This window comes from Pinus tabuliformis, chromosome 4_2 (assembly GCF_031772625.1).
Source record: "Pinus tabuliformis cultivar Carrire ecotype Pingquan chromosome 4_2, CPIR1, whole genome shotgun sequence".
NCBI lineage: Eukaryota > Viridiplantae > Streptophyta > Pinopsida > Pinales > Pinaceae > Pinus > Pinus tabuliformis.
The window spans coordinates 528,206,101-528,225,601 of NC_142304.1; the positions used below are offsets into that span (position 1 = coordinate 528,206,101).

At 38.2% G+C, this 19,501-nt stretch overlaps 1 protein-coding gene across 2 annotated transcripts in view; it reads right to left on the reverse strand.

The window, feature by feature from the left end:
- The window catches only part of LOC149170335 (lipid phosphate phosphatase 2-like), a 170,382-nt gene that overhangs the window by 50,675 nt on the left and 100,206 nt on the right, over positions 1–19,501 (reverse strand). For both annotated transcript variants that reach the window (XM_089428992.1, XM_089428993.1), the window contains 2 exons: positions 12,362–12,550; positions 12,171–12,230 (listed from right to left, as the gene is read on the reverse strand). In XM_089428992.1, coding sequence (XP_089285118.1) covers positions 12,171–12,230; positions 12,362–12,550 — 249 coding nt within the window. The remainder of the gene's footprint in view (positions 1–12,170; positions 12,231–12,361; positions 12,551–19,501) is intronic.

Below are 19,501 nucleotides of genomic sequence, written 5' to 3' on the forward strand. Positions count from 1 at the left end.
CCTGAAAAGTGATGGCATATACCCTATCCTCCATGGCTAAGACTTAAGAGTAAATTCTTCTTAAGCCTCAACTATAAAATATACTTCAACTCCAAAGAACCTCCTGACTCTAGCATCCTAGGAAATTGTGCCAAAGAGACAAGAGACATGAGAGCTCCTCCTCAAACTTCACAGTAAACTACTTAACTTGAGTACCAGAAGATGTTGCTACATGTTGCGACTTTCCCTTCCCTTTCTTCCATTGAAGACACTATGAAACGCAATGCCCATTCTTGTGGCATGCAAAGCATTTTACTTTACTTAGATCCTTCTTCTTTCTAGCATGTGAAATAGTCACTCCACCTATATTTTTCTTCCCCTTTCTTGCCTTTCTGGCAAGGGCAAGCTTCTCATCATCACCCTTCTATTGGCCCCTTGGAGATTCCTTGAGTATCTCCTCCTGGACAAAATCATCCCATAGCTTGTCCCAATCAGGAAGATTCTCTCATGCAATGATGCCCTTCATAAAAGGATCCCATGGTTTGGTGAACCATTCAGTGCCATCCTTACCATCTCATCCTCTGTCACTACCTCCCCAACTGGTGCTAAATCCTCACGTACCAAAGTGATCTTGGTGAGATAATTGGTCATAATATCTGATCTGGTCATCTTCGTGTTCCTGATTTTCTCTCTTAACACCATCTTCCTATTTGTGTCATCACTCTGACAAAGCTTCATCAAAGCCTCGCACGTCTAAATTGTTGTCTTCTTCTCAGCTAGGTGAGGAATCACATGATCCTTCATCGCATCCAAGATTATCCTCTAAGCTTTCACATACTTTTGGTTATGGATGACTAGTTCTACAACAATTGTAGGCAGGGTGAGTTTGGTGTTAGCAAACTCCCATATGCCATTTTCCATGAGAATTAGTGAAACCCTCACCTTCCAGGGATCATAGTTTGACGCCCCCTCCAACCTATATTCAAATCTCAACCTAGTTTCAACTTGCAACCATTTCCCAAATCGAAAACCTAATTGAAAAATTTGTTCCTAGAAATGTGCCTTCACCATATTTGATGACTAATATGGCCTAGGTCCCCGTACTCGACATATGGTCATCTCCCTGTCATCCGATTAGACCCATCTATCAACGTCTACCTCTGCCCTATGCAACGCACTAGCTTGACACCTCAACCAATGCGACTCTTGGCAGCTGGCTAGGTCTTTGGCTGCTCTATTTAGTATTTATTGGCTGTCAATTTGTTATTGCAGGCTTGACCACGCGACCTATCCATTGAAGTAATATTGGTTTTGATAAGTTAGCATATTAGAAAAATAAAAATAAAAAATATTATATGTTAAAATGTTAACTTAGGATATGGACAAAAAAGAAAAATACAAAACAAAATGTAAGGAATATTTTATATCATGTCCATATCAGAAAAAATGATAGGTTAGATTGCCCTGAAAAAGGAAGGCAAAACCAAATAAAATGTTAGGCAAGAAAACAAAAGAACAAAAATATTGCTTTAGTTGAAAATCAAATAAATTCCAGGCAACTAGTTTAAATGTGCCATTAATTTTCTTCTATCATATGGTTCATAAAGGGTAAAGGTGCTTAATTGTCTAAAGTCGCAAAATGACAAAATGTTAAATCGGCGCCAAATAAACGCCCGACACTTTTCAATGGACACGAACAACGCCACTCGGATCAACGGCAGAGGTAGCATTTCGGCCCCCCTTCAATCATTTCCCGTTAACGCAGGGGGGGTATGAAAAGCTGTTTCAATGGCCACCTATTTTTGCTACGTGGCACTCCCATGGCATTTCGGACCCCCAAAGCCTAAAACCATAAACCGCCTCACCCCCCGCCCCGAAATCCCGCCGGCGGTTTTCAACCTTCCAACAATTGATCACACCCCCACGCCATATCATATGCTCGTTACCCCCTTCTTCGTACGGAAGCCGCCATGTCATAAATCTGCTACCCGTCCGTTATCCCTCATCCACTCACAAGCTGCCACGTCATAAATCCGTTACCCATCCGTTATCCCTCATCCACTCACAAGCCGCCACATCATAAAGTCGTTGCGCCATACACTTCCATCCCATTGCCAGACTCATTTAACCATTTTACCCTCCTATTGGAAAATTAAACCTGCTCCTCTATAATAAATTGCCTACGGTCAAGTTTTAAACGGTAAATTAAGCTAAATTCTACTTATAAATAGCCCATGGCTCTACTGTTTACTACTTTTCTGCTTCGATCCATTTCGCCAAGAGCTCTAATCGCCCTGTTTATATTTTTCCTGTCATTCATCCTTCAGTTGAATCAGTTTTTCTATTTCCTCCCTTGCAGCAAGATGGCCCTAAAAACTAAAACACAGAAAACTATTGAAGAAGAGAATCCATCTACAGCCTTGATCGACTTGGATCATCTTCCCCTTGTAGACTCCCTGTTCAAAGTCACAGACTGTGAATGAGAATTCGATTTCCATGAATTGCATCTGTGGCTAAAGCAGAAATACACAGATAAGGAAGATCCCATTCGTTTCTGGGAGACACTTTTGCCCCTGTTCTCCTTTCCCAAAACTCATCATTTCCCTGATTTGATCACTTGGTGTCAAGCCAGGTATGATCTTGTGCAGAGAATAGTGATGACTCGGGATGGAAACATCTTGATCACCGTTACTGCTCAAAGTATAAACAAAATGCTGATGATACCTTCATCTGACACCCTTAGCTATTTCTCACCAACAGCTCTCATGGACCTTTATAATAAACTCACCTTCCCACAGAGAGCCCTTATTTTTGAACTCTTTCTACCAGAAAATGTTGAATTACCCAAGAGAAACCCACCTTATTCATCTTCTATGTTCCCTGAAGCCACTAGACATATCATCTCCCTACTATCATACCTCTTAGGCTATGAAAATGATCAACTTGTTGATGAATCCATCCTTGGATTCTTTTCCATTTTCAGTAAGGAATATCAACTTGCCTTCATGTATAATTATAGCCCATTCTTGGCTGATAATATACATGAACAATTTATGAATCTTACCACACAAGGAGTATTCAGATATAGCTTAGTCATAATTCATTTGATTTTGTTTCAGCAGGGAGATTCATTACACATTCCGCTCAATAGGTAAGATAAGCAAGGAGTGAATCAATCAGTGATTCACTGGACAGAGTTAGTCAGAGCAACATCATCAAAGTTTACATTCTCTCAATTTATAGATTCTTTTGTACATCCAATTCTTCAATTACTTAATAGCTAGGCAAAGCCCAGAATTGGAGAAGAAATTAAGAAAACATTGCACCTATCTGAACAGAACAAGACTGGCGACTGGTATCTGTGCTAGAATTACAGTGAAATCAAGATATATGGCAGTGAGTTAGCTCCATACAAACTAACTAAGTTTGTGTCAATGAGGATATTCTCCCTGGAATACATCAGGCAAATGATAAATATGGATGAACTCCATTTTGTCTCAGGTAAGAAAATGTCACAGTTCAAACTCAAAGCCAAGGTAGGGACATTCATCTGTAATACTCGATCTACAGGCATAGAGGCAGACAAATTGTTGAAGAATATGAACCTCCAGCCAAGCTTCACCTGGTCTTATGATCCTTTTGGGATCATTTCAGCCCTAAGAGTTCAATTGAAGGAAACACCTTACAATCATACTCCCAGGCCAGAATTGGAGAAGTTTATGAACCAAGAGCAATGGTCTGAAGGAACTCTCTTAGAAGCAGATGAACAGGTTATAACCACTCCACAGGTAAATACTCCAGTCACTCAGAGTACTCAACACAAAAGAGCCAGAGAGGAAACTCAGTCAACTACAGAAACAGTTAAAGAGTATTCTATACTACAGAAGAAATTGAACACCGGATTGTCAATGTCATCAGGGAGCAAGCCACCATAAATAATTGATCTTGGAGATTTAGAAGATATTTCATCAGCAGGGACCATTGATCCCAAACCTCCCTCTACTTCTTCAACTCCTTCTTCAGTTGAACCTATGGAGATTATTCAGTCAACTGAGATCAGCTCAGCAGAAGATACTAACATCTTCTCAAGATTTCTGGAAATTAAACAAAAGAATGAAAGTCTCAAGTCACAAGTGTACAGTCAGTTTTGGAAACAGACATCCACCTCTCAGCACAGACTTCTCTCTGCCTTTGACAGTGAAAGGGGAAGGATGCAAATGGCGTTTTTGCAGGCTCAGATTCCATTTCCCAAATCCACAGCAGATTATAAGAAGACCATATTTTCATTTGATGTAAACCAGATACATCCTATTGATCAAATGGATTTGCACAGGCAATCAAGTGAAATGTTATTTTCAACCATGACTACAACTGCCATGACTCTTTCTAAGCTCAGAACTGCCTTGTCAAATGTGCAGTCACAACTTAAGATTGAAAAACTGTCATCTTTAGCTAAAGATAACAAAATAAAATCTTTAGAAGATATTATTGTTAAAATTGGATATGATCCCCAAGACTGTAAAGCAATTGAAGAAATACTCAAGAAAAAGAATACAGAGATAGCAGCCTTGAAGAAACAGTTGAAACTGCCTTCAACTGAGGATCCACAAACTAGAGAGATGGCAGAAAATGAACAGCACAGGGAGGAGTTGTTGAAGCTCATTATTGAGCAAAACATACAGATCAAGAATATGGAAGAGCAAATAGAACAACTGCTCAAGGAAAAAGAGGCAACACAGCTTGCTGTGACCCAGTAACAAAAGTTCCCATAGCATGTACAGAGCCAAGCTCATCTTCCACTGACATTGCTTCATCATCAGCAACAGTTGAAACAACAAGGTTATCACAGGAGTTACAGGCACAAAAACAACAGAATGAAAAGTTACTCCAGAAGTTCCAAACCCTGGAGTCACAGAAGGTAAAAAATGACACCTTGTATGTAGAAGAAATGCAAAAATCACACAGGTTAGAACTTAAGGTTAAACAATTAGAGAGTAAGACTCTAATGGCAGAAACTTTGGCCCAAGCCAAAGAGGACATCTGGTTAGATATCAGCCACTCCATAACAGAAGTATGGCCATCCATACAAATCATTTTTTAGCAGCAAGAGTTAATTGCCAGATGTAGGACAGAGATGGATAATCAGAGGGTAGCATTGAAGACAAAACCCAAAGAAGCAGCATGAATGATCAAAGTATTAAACTCTAAGACTAAGCAACAGTTACAAGAAATAAATATTCCAGATAGGACAACTACTATTTTGGAAATTAAGAAAGTCCTTATGAAAAAGAATCTACTGACTCAGTTGAAAACAAAATGTGAAGCTTTGAACATTGCAGTCCGAAGGTTTCATTCTAAATTCAGTGTGTTGAATAAGAAAGGTTTACCAGGGTTAATGTCATTGAATGATCAGTTAGTCAAATTGGAGGACTACTGTGAAAATTTATATACTATTGTAGCAGATAGCAATCAATTTGCAGGGATAAAAAGACAGATTACTGGCAAAGAGTTTTCGCAAGCTTTGAGCCCTGACCTCACAATCAAATACGAAGTTGGACATCTTTTCCTCACTAAACCCAATTTTGAAAGGTATACCGAAGTTGATGAGATATTTAGAAGAATGGTAAATCTGGAGATACCAAGTGAAGAGAGGTGGGATCAATTATGTGAAACAATTGACTAACTTTTCATCCAAACAAAAAGACAGCACTGCAGTGTTTAAAGGAACAGCCATCAACAACTCCCTCCCTAATAGGGACACATCGTTCAGTAGTTTTTTTTCCTTTCAAGCTATTTTTGTAATCAGTTTGGGATATTTTGTTCACTATCTAAACTACTATAAATAACTCTCTTCTACGAGTTATTAAGGGTTGCACCCTTGCATAAGCATTTTGTAAGCATTCCATGCACACAACTTTTTTGGATCATTAATGATAAAGCAGAGGATTCTGAATTTTGTTCCACACAGTTTTGTTCCTCTTGTAAGTTTTTCCAGTGCATCTTTCATTATGTATTATGCATATGTTTAAGTTTTATAAAAGTAATTTGGTAAGTGTAATTGTGTTTCAGTTATTCTTAATTCCTTTCCGAAGTTATAATCATTAAAAGAGAATGGGTTATTGAACTATTTGTTTAAGTATCTCCCTCTAAATCATCAGATTGTCAACATCTTTATAATCTTAAGTATATTTTGTTTAATCTTCAAACATCGATCGAGGGTTTTCTAGCTTATGATTATTCAATTTTCTGTCTGAAACTAAAGTAATCATATTTCCTTACATCTTCTACTTAACATCAACAAAACTTGAATCACTATGGGAATTAAATAGCAACCCCTTGTTTATTTGTTAGTATTATTCAAAAGGTTGAGCATTATTGTTATAATTTGTTTCATACATTGGTTCCTCCAACTAAATCAAAATCAACAAAACATTATAGATGCTATGGCATAACCTATTGACCTTAGGTTATCTTAAAGGACAACACTAACTCTAATTGGCCCTATCCCAACCACTATTGGTCGGCAAGTGCTCCAGCCACTCACCCTCCACCCTGGCAATTCTTGATTGTGCTTTGTAGTTGTAACTAGCCACCCTAAGCAACTCAGAAGGTCTGACAGCTTTGTTGTGCAACCTGTCGGTTGTTCTTACACAGTGGCTCTGCCCTTGTCCCCATGCATGACCCAACCTCTTGCTCTGTTGCGTCTCTATAAGCTCCAACACCACTACCTTCCTTGTCCCTCTGCTCACAAACTAGCAATCATGGTTATCCTTTCTGTTGACCAGTCATGGCTTTCACTAGAGGTGATAACTCCTCACATGACCAATGGCCAACTAGAATACACTTTGCAGCTCTCTTCCTCACGCTAGCACAGATTATAGCCCAGGTGCCTTTTCCCTTGACCAAGCCCCTACTGTGGACCACAAAAATTTCATTTTTTCCTTTTTTTTAATTTTCCTGTCATTTGTTGACCCTCACAACACTAATAGATTAATTCAGCCTGCAGCCCTACTGGCCCTCGACATGTTAAAAACAATTATTTTATTCCATACAGTGTTTTAACTTGTCGTCTTCAACTTGCATACACCATAAGATGTACAACTTGCGATCATAACACTTACGTGATCAGCCCTACAAAAAATAAATATGTGCCTCATATGGTCACTAGCTAAGCTTGGCCTCTCAACACTGAAGCAGAAAACTTCTGATACGCAGAATTATGTGTATAAATATTGTATTAAAAAGAGAAATAGATAGATGATGATGATTACAAATGGGGTTCCTGGCTTATATACTGCCATGGACACCCTTTGGGAAAGGGCATGATCTTATGATCGTGCCCTTTCGCCTAATTTAACTGAAAATTAAATAATAAACCTAATCTAACTAATTTTTTACATAACATTGCCTTCCTCTCGAAAGAATGCTTTGTCCTCAAAGCATAAGTAACAACGGATGTTGTTGAAGAATGATTCATTCTCCCAGAAAGCATCTTCTTCGGGTAAGTCCTTCCTCTTGATTAGATATTCCAAGATGACCAAGGTCCCACATTTTAAAAGGTCTTGGATTAATCTTGTAATTTCCGTTTTTTGATGATGTGGATATTGGTACGGCTTGATGTTGATGGGGTCTGATCTTGCCTTGACATCTATTGTATGCTCAATTCCCTTATTAGGCGACATCTTCATAGGTAGGTCTTGAATTACTTTTTCATGCTTTCGAATCAGCTCTTGTCTCTCTGGTGACTCTTCTCTGGTCATCTTTGCAGATAACATTTCTAATTGGTAACATTGTACTACATAAGCAGGTGCTCCTTTTCGACTCAACTTCATCATCTGAGATGATGATACAACTTGATTTTCTGGTGCTTGGAATCCGTGTAGTTTGTACTTTTGACCTCCCCATTTGAATTTTATAAATTGTACTTGATGGTTGGCGGCATAAGTACCTAAAGTTCGTAGCCATTGGATACCTAAGACTACATCTACTCCTAACAGTACCATGAAGAATTGAGACTCTAGATTAAAGTCTTGAATCTGCAAATTGACCTTATGGCATTTCCCTACCTTTTCAATCTTCTTACCATTAGCTACCATCACTTTCATGTTTGGTAAGGGAAATGAAAAAATATTGAGTCTTTTTGCCACGGTTGCATCTAAAAAATTGTGTGTGCTACCCGAGTCAATGAGAACCACTACGTTGTTCTTCTTTACGTGTCCTTTTAACTTTAAAGTCTGAGGTTGTGATATACCTGTCATAGCTGATAATGACACTTGCGGAACACTTCCGTCATCTAATTCTGGTGAGAATTCTGGGGTGTCTTCTGTGTCTTCTATGTCATAATCTTCACTGTTTGAATCATTGGTTGCTTCACAATTATATAGGTTCTTTGGTTCTTTTCCTTTAGCACATCTATGTTTGGGGTCCCATTTCTCACCACAGCGTTTACATTTACCCTCTTTTATCCTTTGTATTTCCACATTAGATTTTTCATCTTCACGACGATGTGGTGGAACATATCTTGTATTATTTGAGTCCACATACTGGGGTATCCTTCGTCTTGCATAAGTTTTTTCCGCTTTTGACCAAAATATTGGTTCAGATTTCTTTTCGGTTGTTTTTGCTTTTCGTCTTGCTACTTCTATAGATGTAATGTCATGCATCTCAAGTTCTGCTTGTAAATGGGTTTTGAGTCCCGAGATGTATGACTGAATTAGACGAGATTCTGATAACCCAGGTACTCGTGTTACTAAGGTCTCCCATTCTTGAGTGTATTCGTCCACACTTCCTTTTTGTTGTAATTTGATGAGTTTTGAAAAGAACTCTTCTTCCTTTACACCTTGGAATCTTTTAAAGAATGCATCTTTAAATTTCCTCCAGCTAATGACGTGTGTTGTCTTTTTCCACCACATATACCAGTTATATGCTTCTCCCTCCATTTTCATGGATGCATGCCTGAGCTTTTCATCATCGTCATTGATGTCATATATCTCAAAGTATTCTTCTGCTTTATTTATCCATGCAACATTGTTTTTTTTCGTTTCCATCGAATTTAGGCATCTCGACTTTTGCCCTTCGCTGGTATGTTGCTAATAGTTGAGCGAAAAAAGGGTGTTGATTGGCAAAGTTATCCCAGAGTTGCTTGTTTGTAAAGGCTGTGTTACTCGCTTCTTGGTGGGGTGTCGCTGATTTTTTTTGGGATTCAACTTTTTCATGAGAGTCTGTAGACTTTGTTGAATCTGACGAGATGTGTTCTTGATTCTCTTCACCTTCTTTTAATAGTTGTTCGGGTGTACAATTCGACCTTTTACACAGAATTTTCAGCATTGTTAAGACCTCTCTGATGCCTGCCTCTGTTTGGAGATGGTAATTTTCCATCTTTGTTTCTATTCGATTTGTCGTATCGTGAAGATTTTTGATTTCATCAGCGTGCTCCCCAAGCTTGATCTGGAATTCATTTAATCTTTTACTGACCTCGTCGTGGTTGTTATTTATCTTATGCTCCGTATCCAACAATTTTTTTTGGAAATCCGCCATTGTCATTGTCGACATTGAGCGGATTTGCGGGGGCGTGTATTTGCTTGCCAACTAAAATATTTTTCCCCTCCTTTTTTTTTATTAACTAAAATAAATTTTATACATATAACTTTTAATTAATTAAAATAATTTTAATTAATTAAATTAACTTATATGTATATATATATATATATATATATATATATATATATATTTTAATTAATTAAAATAAATTTAATTAATTAAATTAACTTATATATATATATATATATAACTTTTAATTAATTAAATTATATATATTATATATAATATATAATATAATTATATATATGTTATATATATAATATATAGATTAGTGTTATATAACGTCACGCTATAACTAATTTAAGGTTTTGCTGACCGTTGCGTCCCGCATCAATTAACTCTTCCAACGGACAATAGAAGATCTGAAGCGGAAATCACCGCAGGGCCACCGCAATGGGCACAACTTTTGACGGCGGAAGAACAGAGTCTTTTTAACACTGTGTAATAATTTATTTAATTAACCGCAGAGACAGTTCTGAACGTCACGTTTGACCGTCGAATTTTTAGCCGATACACTGTTCAGCTCACCGCAGGTTACGCGGACCACTGCACGTCACGTTTGACCTCTTGACTGTTCAAAAAAACTCGAATTTTACCGCAGATGTAACCACAGATGTAACGCTGGGCGGATGGACAGAGGCACGATGAGCGGATGGACAGCGGGTTCCGACAGAGGCAGCGGAACGGTGAGCAGATAACTGATGAGCGGGATGCTGACGGAGGTAGGGACACGATGGCTGCAAAAAAAATATGACTGGTGGAAGGCTGGAGCGCGTGGCAGACGGGTAAGACTGGACAGCGGATTGTAGTGGACGGGGGTTTTAATGTATGCGCAGGAGCAGTGTGGGGGCGAGAGTGAATGCGAGGGATAAGGAAATTGATGAACAGTGAATCGGGAAGACGAGTGAACCTAGTATGATAGGCACAGTGAGCTGTGCAGCTATCTGCCGAGAAAAGAACCGCTCTGATACCAATGAAGCAGAAAACTTCTGATACGCAGAATTATGTGTATAAATATTGTATTAAAAAGAGAAATAGATAGATGATAATGATTACAAATGGGGTTCCTGGCTTATATACTGCCATGGACACCCTTTGGGAAAGGGCATGATCTTATGATCGTGCCCTTTCGCCTAATTTAACTGAAAATTAAATAATAAACCTAATCTAACTAATTTTTTACATAACAGACACCTACATGAACATGACACTCGACGATTTTAGGATCGGCTTTCTCAAAGTGTACACTCTAATACCATGTTAGATTTCTAAATCCAACAACCTGGCAATTTAATTCCTAGCAAAATTATCACAAATCTACTGAATAAAAGCACGCCTGGGATCTTAACATAAACAAAAAGTTTCAACGGAAGCAAATAACACAACCAATCTCAATCATATAAGCACACATAAATTTTCTGCTCAATCAAACAATTCTTTATTAATAACTCAAAACCTACTCGGGCTCCCTTACTGGCAAAATGACCCAATGAGGAAACTACAAATACAATAACACTTTGGATCTAATCTAGCAAGCCCTAGATTTGTTCTTCGATCTGTCTTGGCTGATTTGGATCTCCCTTGCTGCACACTTGCACCTTCCTCGGACTCGGCACACTTGGATGAAACTCCTTCTCCACCAAATCACTAAGATCTCCTCTCAAGTCTTGTGCTCACTCGTTGTGTTGTGTCTTCTTCTTTAGCCTAGCTTTTCTTTTAGAAGTTTGAGTTATGACCAAATCCCTAACCCTAATCTCCAAAACAATTGACGATTGAGATGAGATATCAACATCACTTGAGATCGACGGTTGAGATTACAACTAATTCACTGCTGCAAAAACCTTTACTTTTCATTAGATTAACTCACTTTATCTTATAAAAATTTACTTTAATCACTAAAGTAATTGCTAAGGTTAAGAGTGTGATAGGCAGCTTCTTCACCCCTAGACACTTGGGCCTCTGCAGAAGTACCTGCCCGAGCTACAAACATCAATAATCTAAAATGGTTCTTCCAAGCTACAAAACATCCTATCAAATTTATACTAAGTTGCACTAGATCAGGTTGGAAAATGAGCAGTGCACATTAGGTGACAATCGGTTGACATGACTCAATTACAAATCCAACACATCTTTCTCAATCCTTTCCTACCTCTCATATAATGCCCTTTATCACTGTCTTGTATAGAGTTGTGTGTCACATTCCAGCTATTTCAGAGAAAAACCAAGAGAAGTTCATTTTAAAAACAAGGCACTATTCAGTTTGGCATTTTACTAAGGTCAATCAGTCATCACACATAAGGTAGTTTGAACAACTTAAATTCAAAACCAAGTTTGTTGTAATCTTTGTAAAGATATTTTCTCCACGTGTATTTGATTGAAGTCCTTCTATGGCAACAAGTTTCATAGTTAATGACATAAAGCTGAAACAGCCATATTGTCCATTCATGTTTTTCTGAATTTACAATATTTGAGAAATCCATGGATAACTGATGGTAAAACTTAATGACAGCAACCCTGCAGGTAAAGAAAACCAACTAGAATATACGTCGATCACTATTGTAAAATAACAATTTCAGAAAATATAGCATTACCATCTGAATCATATGGGGCTGGAAAGAATTGCCGATAACACAGGGTTGCCATCGTCAAACCTGTTAAACAAGTTACCATATTCAATATTACATTTGCAATGAAAGACACTCTCGATGTTAAACAAACCAAAAAAAGGTCTCTTACTACATGATCATTAGATTACAGGAAGAGTGAAGCAATTGATGCAGACCTAAAAGACCTCCTGCAAAGACATCCTGCCAGTGGTGCCAGTAATCATCAACTCGTGAGACACCAACCAGGGCAGCTGCCAAGAGTGGAAAGAAAACAATGCAGAGTTTTGCAGCATGGCCCTGACGGTCAAAAATATTGATCTTTGCAGCAAGATATAATGAGACATATCCTAAGCCTGCAAATGACCCTGCAATAGAAAAAAGATTAAATGGATATTTAGCGTATAGTCACAGTAAAATTGGCATAAGGATCTGTCTATAGAAATTGAATTCTTGCCTATTTAACACTAGAAAAGTAGAATTATGTATGTTCACGCAGTTGACTGTGGAAACAGACCAGCAGCACAAGTAAGAATATCACACTAAGTACAACGAGCACAGACACAGACCCATCTAAAAGGTCTGATATGCACCTCAATGTTACATATCTTGAATTTGAATAATTAGTACACTGGCATTTGGATTAATTTGGATATGTTCCTCAAAAATCAAAACCTGGAGGTGCATATCAAACCATTAAAACCTTTGACAACCTCTATTATAAACCATGTCAGCAATCTTGAAGTTACGACCCTCTCTACTAGCGCAGGTTGCTTCTGCTACAAAGATCTGGGCCCCCACCTTAATTGCCTGCAAAAATCAGCCCAGCAGAAGAACAAGAATCTTCGCAAAACACATCCCCAGTCCACAAAATGAAAGCCCAAGACAAACTGGATGCCATGGAAGATCACTTGAAGGCCATCAAACTAAAATTTGTTGAGTTAATGGGAACTGTGAATTAAAAGTACTGACTAGTCAATAAACAGCTAACAAAAATCTCTAACCAATCTATGCCAATCTCCAAATTAGAATCTATGTTTTTTGAACTCAAAGCTTTTTTGATCTTGACACAAAAGACAACAAAGAGGGCATAGCTTCCCTTTGTGCTGAATTGGTAGCTAACAAGAAGAAATTGGACCTGACTGCTAAAATGGTATCTCTAAGCACATCATTTTCAAACCAAGAAGTTAAAGGTTCTAAAAGTTCCAAACCAAGCCCCTTCTACCAGGCAAGGTGCATGTCTAAGTTACCAGTAACCTAACATTGACGCACCATATTTCTGACAAACCAGTTACTCATAAGAAACCCCATTTCTAGTACTTGTTTCCTATTTCTTGATAAATAACCCATTTCTTGAGAAAACCACCCTCTTATTCGCAAAACCTGCCCAGATATTTATAGAACCATTGGCGTTTATTGAGAAAAATAGGTCATGTAAGGTAAATAACATCAATTAAAAAAGAAAAAGTGAAAAAAATATTTGAAAATATAAGAACTTGCTGTAAGTTTGTAACTGTAAACCTAAAATGCTAAAATAGTTTTAGATAGCCATGAAGATATCATTGTTATCATAGATTTTGTGAAAGAGTACAAGAGACTATCGGATCCTTGATGAGATCTGGCACCACATGTCCAAGTCTGTACCACATAGTACAGTTGCACAAGGTTGAGATCCATTTAGTTTTAATTATTCTTTTTCTATTTCAGATTTCAGTTTTCTCTTGTGCTCTGTGGTGATTGTTATTTATTCATATTCCTCGGCTTTCATGCCTTGGTCTTCTGTATTACTTCTCAAGAACTTAGATGCACCCTGTGCAAACCTATATTACATGCTAAAAGGAACAATGGTATCTTTTATTACTTCCCAAGAAATCAATTGTTCACACTGATCTCTTTGAAGCTTGTGGGCACTCTTCTTTCCATTGCGGGGGGGAACTAATAAAGGTACCATGTTAACCAGCTAAGATAATGAAAATGAAAACTTTCTAAATTTATTATTTTCACATATATACTAAAATATTCTAATATACCCCAAAAACGTTACTAAGCCGAAACTCGACCATCATGTAATCATCTATGAGAGTAGATACAGACTTGGTTTTCCTTCTAAATTGTCATCTATGGGTTTTATTCCCTTTTTCTTGCAAGAAAATGTGTTATTCACTTATTTATAAATTTCTTTATATATATATTTATATATAAACGGTACGTTCGGTCTTCATAATTGGCATTGTACTTATATCAATATGTATTTTATGTAAAAACAAAAGAAGAAAAAAGTTATTATTATTTTCTAGCATGTTCTTCATGCTTTGTTTTGGTCAAAAGTGTTGAGAAATCTAGGGGCAGCAACATAAGATGATTTCTCTTGCTTTGATAATTTTTTGTGGTAAATTTTTACTTTACTTAATTAGCTTCTTCCTTCACTTGTTTATTATTAGTGTTTTCTTCATCAAGCAGCTACCAAACCATAAAGAACAATAAGAGAAAGGACACAAGATGTAGGTGATCAGCCAGGGCCAAAACCTCTCCAACTGAGGAAAACCCACAAGAACTCTTCTTTTATTATAGACCTTCAATTGACAAATTCCAAGACTTATGACCATTGACCAAGATCCCTCCAAGACCAAGTCAAAGATTCTCCTTGATAAACTTCTCTTCCCTCAAGTCAACGCTGGTCGAACTTGTTCCACAACCTCGGATTTTGACCCTACCTCAAAATTTCGGCTTCTTGTTGCAGACCTACAATTTCAGCTTCTTCTCCAGAAACCCTAGGTCACACGTGTGGCTTGAAAATGGACCAACTTGCCTCCTTTCTTCATCACTTGATGTGACTTCCCTTCCATGACAATTCGGCTTGCTAGAGAGACATTCTTGACCTATAACTCGGCCTGCAATTTTGGTACTTGCTACTACAGAAGGATGCCCTAATCCACTCCACACATGTCAGAAAAATACTCAAAAATGGTCCTAGAAACTCGATTTTTCTTCTCTTCCTTCCGTCCTCCTTTTTCTCGCACTTCTCCTCTTCCTTGATCGAACTTGTGTGAGTTGTAAGTGTATCCTTGAATGAGGCCGAGTGCCCTATATATAGGCTTCCAATCACTTCAAATTAGGTTGACTTGTCATTGTCTCTAGGCCGACTTTTTGCTTGTGAAGGCTGACTTGCTCATTGCATCATGACAAGGCCTTGGAGGGTCTTTTGACTCAAATAATTTTCTTTACAATATGTAACATGCCCAAGAAGGGTCTTTCATACATGACAATGACTCTTTTGACTTGTAGACTCAATGACAAGCCCTAGAAGTGTTGAAGAAAATGTAACAAGGTTCAGTCTTCACAAATGTAATTTTGATCTTTGTACTTGTAAAAGAAAAAGAAATATTATTTTTGTAAATTGTAAAAATGAGTTTCTTGCTCATTTGGTAGGTCAAGCACATATTTGAGTGCTTCTAGCAAAGTCAAAGAGTCAATGTAATTGTTGAAGACCCATGTGGACATGTTACACTATGTAACCTATGTAATTATGTCAAAGATACGTGTCAAAAGTAATCCTCCAAGGCACAAGGACAAGTCTCCTCTTCAAGTCAGCTCAAGAAATGAATTGTCATGCACAAATGTCAAGTTGTCCTCACCTGTCGATCAAGTCGGCCTAAAAGGAGGAATAGACTCCTATATATAGGGCAGTTCGAGCTCACAAAAGGATCACTACTCATCTCTAAAATCAGCGAAGAAGAAGAGGTGTGAAAAAGGGGCATAAAGGTGATTCTAGGGCAGCGAAGAAGAAGCAAGAGAAACAGAGTTTGGGAGGGTTGTTTTAGGGCCTAATTTTGTCACACATGCAAAGAAAGGAGGGCAATTCTGCAGTCATATCAGACCAACAAGTGCAGCAACATAATCAAGTTTGATTGGGCTAAGAAAAGACATCTAATAAAGCCCCCATCTCTAGCAAAGAAGAGGACACCTAAAGCGAAGGAAGGAAGCAAGTAAAAGGGCTCATTTCAAGCCCTAGATCAGCCACACATGCGAAAAATTCAAATCTACAGTAAGGTAAGAGGATCAACCTCTCAACTTGGAATTATCTCTCAAGGAAAGTCTCATTCTCTAGCCTAAGTGTCAAGGAAAAGGAAGATTGCCAAGCGAAGTAGAGAAGGAAAGGAGGACTCCAAAGAAGAGGTTTGTAAGAAGACCTAGGGTTTTTGTAGTTGCCGGAAAAAGAGCCCTCAATTGCCTGAAGAAGTGCAAAGGAAGAGATCAAGGTGCAAAACAGAAGAAGGCAATGATTGAAAGACAAAAAGAAGAGGCACTGTGTCTTGTGCTTGGAGGATCTACTGGTCAAGTGTCTAGGGTTTGCCATTTGTCAATTGAAGCTTCAATAAGAGAAATTTGCAAAGGGTTTTCCTCACTAAGAAAGAGAGGTTTTGCCCTGGCAGAGAGCCAACATCTTATGTTCTTGTCTCTTGTTTTTGGTAATTGTTTGATGAAGTAAGAAGAACACACACTAATAATAATAAGAGAAGATTGTGCAAATAAGAAAAGTAGAAAGTACTTCACAAATCGTTATCATTGTCAGAAGAATCTCACTATAACCCAATTGCCCTAGATTCTTCAACATGGTTTCAGAGCTAAGGTGACACATCAAGGAAGGGCATCTTAAGAACACATAGAAGATTGAAGCATCAGGATCAAGAAGCAAGGGCACACAAAGGTTGAAGCATAAGATCTACAAGAAAGGGTTCCAAATCCATCAAAGACAAGGAGGACAACTCCTCTCCTAGATCCATCAAAAAGGACTACCAACCTGGGAACAAAGAAGGAAGAAAAGCCTTCCATCTAAAGGCTTCTACAAGAAGGTTCGTCCAAGAAGGGTATACATCAAAGACTCATCATCTTCAAAGGAAGGTACTCAGATCCAAACTGATATTTGAAGATCTCCGTATCTACACAGTGAGAAGTTTTCATCACCAAGCAAATCTCTCATAAGGCATCTTGAAGAACTCCACAATCTAAGAAGTCAAATCATCAAATCTTCAAGGTCTCTTCACAACAACTCTCTCAAGTAAGTATTTTTGTGTCCTCTTCTGAAAATATAAAAATGTCTTTTTGCAAGGAAAGCAACAAATTGGTTGGGATTGCTAATTTCCTTGTATGGAAAAAGATGATTGGTCTACTTCTCAAAGAAAATGAACTTTTGGACGCCATCAAAGGGAGTGTCATTGTTCTTGCTAAGGAACAAACTCAAGCCCTAGCAACGTATAATAAGGATGACACAAGGGCTCAAAGGATTCTAATAGAATCCATCAAGGACCCAGTCATTCCTTATGTTTCCAAACTCGAAACATCTAAGGAAATCTATGACAAGTCGGTGGAGCTATTCTCAATTAGTACAGTTGGAGAAGTGATATCGTTGCGCAATGAATTATATAAAATGAAGATATCCAAGGAAGAAGGAATAGCTCCCTACTTCATGAAGGTCTCTGAGATGAGAGACCAACTGCAAGAACTAGGAGAAGTTATGTCAGATAGAGAGATGACAATTGTGGCACTCAATGCATTACTTGAGGAATGGGGCAACTTTACATCAAGTATATATGCCAAGAAGGAAGCTACCCCGTTGAATCAAATTTGGTCTCTATGCAAAATTGAGGAGACTAGACTCAAAGCCAAAGATGATGTAGGATCAAAGGAGCAGGCATTCGTTGTTATGGCCAAGAGAAAAGGGAAATTTGGCAAGCTTGGTCCACAGAGAAAGGGTAAAAGAGATATGTCCAATGTCAAATGCTTTAGCTGCCAAGAGTATGGACACTATAAGAGGGATTGGCCTAAGTTCAAGAAGGGCAACAATAAGAGGAAACGAGAAGAAGCCCACATTACCCAAGAAGTGAAAGAAGAAGATAAGAAGCAGAAGGAGGACCCTCCGAATCTCTACTGTGACTAAGATCAACTTATTCACATAAGTCTTCTTTAAAGTTTTGGGTATCATAGGAACATGTAGAAGTAGGATATAGTGCATGATTTATGAAAATGGCATCTTCAGGAATGGCTCAAATAGAGATATTCATGTAGGAAGGATGTAGCCATTGAATGACCTCATCAATGCATAAAGGAATGATCACGATCAAGAAGAATCATCTTAGAAGTCCACTACCATCAACATGGAGGAACATCTGCAGGATGAGAACTACTAGAATCCTCCTATGAAATATTCAATAGAAGGTTCATAATCCTCAGAAAAGGCAGATGTCTAGAGGGGAATTCCACTTTGGGGATTCAAGAAAGGATGATATGTAGGCAAGGAAGGATGTAGCAAAGCAAAGGAGATTGAGGTAATCTCAATCTAGGAAGTTGTCAAAGGAAGCTGAGATGATCAAGAACTAAGATGAGGTATGTATGCATCTATGTTTTCAGTTAAAGTCATGTCATCATTTGTATATGCACCAAGGCATGGTTCGCACACTGATAAAGGTCAACATGAGAAATGTCCTCATATGAAGTATGAGGTGATTGACAAGAAAAACATATAAAGAGGCATATGGGAAAAGAGATCGAGGATAAAAGAACACCATGGACACTAGCAATCAACATCCGACAAATTTGTTGAAGGCATCTCTCGGAAGAAGGCACGAGAATTTTGACAAAGGAAGAAAAAAAGATCAAAGGACCCTTGACACCTGGAAAGGCCTTGGAGATGTGAAAATGCAGGATGTTGATGATTCAAGCCAACAAGATGTCATCTCGTAAGGTACTATTTGATTTAATGCTATGCTTTGATTTCTTGAATAATATATGGTTAGGTTCATGCAAGGCTAGTAGAACAAGGGTTGTAAGGGAAAGTACAACCAGCGTTTATATGGCAGATGGAAATTCTTTAAAGAAACATGATAAGGAAGAAGTAGACATATGATGGAGGTTCCAAGTATGTATCAAGAAGGCCACTTTCCATGGACAAAGGAATGACAAGACGAACTAAGAAGGAAAGAGATCGATGGTTGATGCCCCACAAGGAAGAAGTTCAACTGAATTTCATGACATCAAGGAAAGAAAGTGATCAAGCAGCTGAAGGACCCACAAAGAAGCAGTTGCTGATGAAAAGGAGAGTCCCTAGTTAAGAGGGAGCTTGGGTACATTCCTTCACAAGGATGGGAATATCTTCCCTAGTTGAGAGGGAGAGATAGACACAACATTCTTGTCTTCACTTGGGAAGAAAGAATGGATGATTGGGTAATTATCTAGCATCTGATCCTCTTTGAGGATGTGTAGGGCATCCAAGAGAAGAGTAGGCAAGAGGACCGATATTATTTGAGGGTTGGGAACCCAAG